The sequence below is a fragment of the Microtus ochrogaster genome, chromosome 17 (genome assembly GCF_000317375.1).
Source record: "Microtus ochrogaster isolate Prairie Vole_2 chromosome 17, MicOch1.0, whole genome shotgun sequence".
NCBI lineage: Eukaryota > Metazoa > Chordata > Mammalia > Rodentia > Cricetidae > Microtus > Microtus ochrogaster.
In genome coordinates this window covers 33,590,500-33,594,590 of record NC_022019.1, presented here as the reverse complement: position 1 = coordinate 33,594,590, position 4,091 = coordinate 33,590,500, and the positions used below count along the sequence as shown (strand labels likewise).

The 4,091-nt window shown below is 47.9% G+C and overlaps 2 protein-coding genes across 2 annotated transcripts in view; one reads left to right on the top strand and one right to left on the bottom strand.

The window, feature by feature from the left end:
- Window positions 1-2,248, top strand: part of Gpr18 (G protein-coupled receptor 18) — a 7,545-nt gene extending 5,297 nt beyond the window's left edge. The window contains exon 2 of the mRNA XM_005355693.2: window positions 1,088-2,248. Coding sequence (XP_005355750.1) covers window positions 1,122-2,117 — 996 coding nt within the window. The 5' untranslated portion in view covers window positions 1,088-1,121 and the 3' untranslated portion in view covers window positions 2,118-2,248. The remainder of the gene's footprint in view (window positions 1-1,087) is intronic.
- Window positions 1-4,091, bottom strand: part of Ubac2 (UBA domain containing 2) — a 157,337-nt gene that overhangs the window by 116,405 nt on the left and 36,841 nt on the right. The window lies entirely within an intron of this gene.

Here is a 4,091-nt window from a genome sequence, read left to right as displayed (position 1 = left end):
TCCAGACCCACGACACAGTAGTCCAGACCCACGACACAGTAGTCCAGACCCACGACACAGTAGTCCAGACCCACGACACAGTAGTCCAGACCTACTACACAGTACTCCAGACCACGACAATCTTTAGAGAGTTTAGGGTGACACTGGGAGAAATGTCTGTAACTTCAAAAAAAGGTATGGGGTCAACGGAGAACTACAAGACCTCACTGACAAGGCAGGTCAGATCTGTGAGGGTCACCTCACTGACAAGGCGGGTCAGAGCTGTGAGGGTCAGCTCACTGACAAGGCAGGTCAGATCTGTGAGGGTCAGCTCACCCAACGCTCACAGACCTCCGAGCACTTCCTATCATGTGCCAGAGGAGCAGCAGAGACAGAGCAGCAAGAGAAACCCAAGTTCCTCGTGCTCACACACGAGAGCTGCTGTCTCCACTGCTCTGGCTCCGTCAGTGTTCTAGTACGGGCTTTGTAAATTATGATTGTATTCAGTGAAGGAAAAGTATCTGAACATTGCTTATCTGAGTTATAAAATAAAGAGAATGAAAATGATAAAAATTGACAAGCCATTTTATAGGATTTAAAATCCAGATGGGCCCTTTCCCCAGTACTCCAGAGAATTCTCACTGTCTCTTAATTGATTATTTGGGAAAGAGAGAGATAAGCAAGGTCAAGGAAACTCAGACAAATCTCCCAGAGCTTCGTGGTGCCTGAGGGCACCTGAACTGACTGGGGCTGGGTGTGGTCGTGCACACCTTTAATCACAGGTAACTCAGGAGGCAGGGCAGGTAGAACTCTGTGAGGGAAAGGACAGCTTGGTTGAAATAGTGACTTGCAGGACAGTCAGGGTTATATAGAGAAACCCTTTCTCAAAAATAAAGGAAGGGAGGGAGGAAGAAAGGAGAAAGGAGGAAAGAAACTAAAGAAATCAGTAAACAATAACAATGACATCTAGGGCATATGTTCTTGAAAACTACTAAGGCGTGCACCTGCACTCTTGGATAAGAAAGTTCACTAACAGCAGAGATGCCTGACGCTGTTGAGCCCGTTTCCAACCAAGCTCTTATCCCTGTTTCCTTCCTCGTCCTCACAGTTCCCACGCCCCATGGGCACCGGCCTGCTGTAAGATGACCACCCCCAGCAACCGCGACCAGGCGGTCCTTTCTAACAGCGCACACCCAGATGAGTACAAGATCGCGGCCCTGGTCTTCTACAGCTGCATCTTCCTGATTGGATTATTTGTTAATGTCACCGCGCTATGGGTTTTCAGCTGTACGACCAAGAAAAGAACCACCGTGACTGTCTACATGATGAACGTCGCGCTGCTAGACTTAATATTTATCCTGAGTCTACCCTTTCGGATGTTTTACTATGCAAAAGGTGAATGGCCATTCGGGGAGTACTTCTGCCACATTCTTGGGGCCCTGGTGGTGTTTTACCCGAGCGTGGCTCTGTGGCTTCTGGCTTTCATCAGTGCTGACAGATACATGGCCATAGTACAGCCAAAATACGCCAAGGAACTGAAGAACACCTGCAAGGCTGTGCTGGCCTGTGTGGGGGTCTGGATAATGACCCTGACCACCACTGTCCCTCTGCTCCTGCTCTACGAAGACCCCGACAAAGACTCCTCGCCTGCCACCTGCCTGAAGATTTCGGACATCATCCACTTAAAAGCCGTCAACGTGCTCAACTTTACCCGGCTCGTGTTCTTCTTCCTGATCCCGCTGTTCATCATGATCGGGTGCTATGTGGTCATCACCCACAGCCTCTTGCGAGGGCAGACGTCCAAGCTGACGCCCAAGGTGAAGGAAAAGTCCATCCGGATCATCATCACCCTGCTGGTGCAGGTGCTCATATGCTTCACGCCTTTCCACATCTGCTTCGCCTTCCTGATGCTGGGCGGGGAGGAAAACAGCTACAGCCCCTGGGGCGCCTTCACCACCTTCCTCTTGAACCTCAACACCTGCCTGGATGTGGTCCTCTACTACATCGTCTCCAAACAGTTCCAGGCTCGGGTCATCAGCGTCATGCTGTACTGCAACTACCTCCGCAGTGTGCGCAGGAAAAGCTTCAGATCGGGCAGCTTACGGTCACTCAGCAATGTGAACAGTGAAATGCTATGAGTCAGAGCAAGCAACCTGTCTTTAATCTCATTAAAACTCTTTGTCTACCTACTCTTGGGTGAGTCGGGATTCTGTATCATCCAGCCTCTTCTCTGGTAAAATAATAATAATAATAACAATAACTTTAAAAACTTCTGTGCTATTTTATTATTCCAGCAACATAATTAAACCCTGAGTATTCTGATATGCTCATTTATTTTTATCTTACACCTTGTACAAGACATGTGCATGAGCCATTTGTGGGGGTTATGCTTGTGACCCCAGCGTTCAAAAGGCCGACGAAGGCCAGTCCAGGCTAGGTGGTGAGACTCTGTCTCAAAATCATTAATAAAAATACAAAGAACAAGTTCATGAATTACTTGGGGAGGGCCACCCAAATCAGGTTCCATCCCAAGCCTCATCTGAGCAGGCTGTGAAATGCCTTAACGTGTTTTGATTAACGTCAGCACACAAGTGAGGGAGAAGTAAGTTACTGTTGAGAATGATTTGACAGATCCCTTCTGTCTGTTCACCCTTGGGATGGCGGTCCAAATTCCGTGTGCTCTGCTCCAGACATCAGCTCTCAAGGTTCCGACACTCTGCTCAGCCCACCACAGGACACGGCTGACGGCAGCAGGCGGCTCCAGCGGCCCCATCCTTTCTCTCAACAAGCGCCTGCTGCCTCCCAAACCCCGACCTAAGGCAAATGTTGGGAAGGTGACTGCAGTGCTCAGATAACTTGTTAATCACACTACCAGCAGCCTGCTCTTACACGGCTAAAGATACATTGTAAAGGTTTTTCCAGGCCACATGTTGGTTGGGGAATCTCAGCTCTGATCTTGGCCTACCCATTTGGATTCTCCATAAAGAAACTCTTGTCTAAAAGCAAAGGAGGTGAACATCACATAAACAAAAGCGGCTCAGCTGAAAGCTTCCTCTACAAATTCACCTCCATTACTCTTCTGTCCTGGAGTTCAGAGATCCACCTGCCTCTGCCTCCCTTCAGGTCTATACCAATTGTTCAATAATAAGCAAACCATTTACAAAAACGTCCTGACTATTGGATGAGGGAGCAAAGGTGGGGGGTTTCTGATGCAGTCTCTCAACAGAGGAAAATAAGGGAAGATTTCAGACGCAAGCGAGTAAAATCCTTTAATAACATTGGGGGGGGGGGGGGAGGCTGTAGTTCCTATGCAGTTCAGGGTACGAATATGCACAGTACTGGGTGGCAGAGCACTAGCCTAGCATGTGAGGAGGCCCTGCATCCGACTTCCAGCCTAGAGGGAGGGAAAGGCCTGGGCAAAGCCTGTTTTCAGCTGTTCAGACCGACCTACTCCTGGGCGCGTTCTCTGCGAGCTCCTTCCAAAAGGTTTTCCTTGGGAGTGGTGTGAAAGTGTGAAGCACAATGAGAGTGCAGACACGGCGATGAGACGAACCGCATCCTGTGGTCCTCACAGGGAAATTAAACGCAACGAAAAATTTCTGGAAGCGTAATTTATTAGCACTGTAATCAGACGCTCTTTGAAATGTATGTATTGTGTATGTATACATCTGGGCCTGTGTGTGCCACATGTGTGTAGAGACCCCTTATTTCCCTCCACTGTGTGGGTTCCAGGGATCACACTCAGGTATCAGGCTTAGTAGCAAGTGCTTTTACCCAACGATCAATCTCACCAGCGCCACAATCTAACATATGAAAAAAATTCAAATTCAATTATTCTGCAGGGGTTTGAACCTAGAAAACACCCGTATACAAATACTAACAAGTAATAAACAATAGGAGTATTAGGGCAAACCTGTCAAGCACAGGTTACTAGACACAGTTCACATATATAGCTTTTAATAAGGTAGCTACTTTGAAAGCAAAGTGTTTTTTTCTGCATTAAGTTGTGAACGTCCATTCTATGTCAGGTGCAGTCTCTGCACAGAGAGTTAAGTTGTGAACATCTATTGGATGTCAGGTGCAGTCTCTGCACAGAGAGTTAAGTTGTGAAC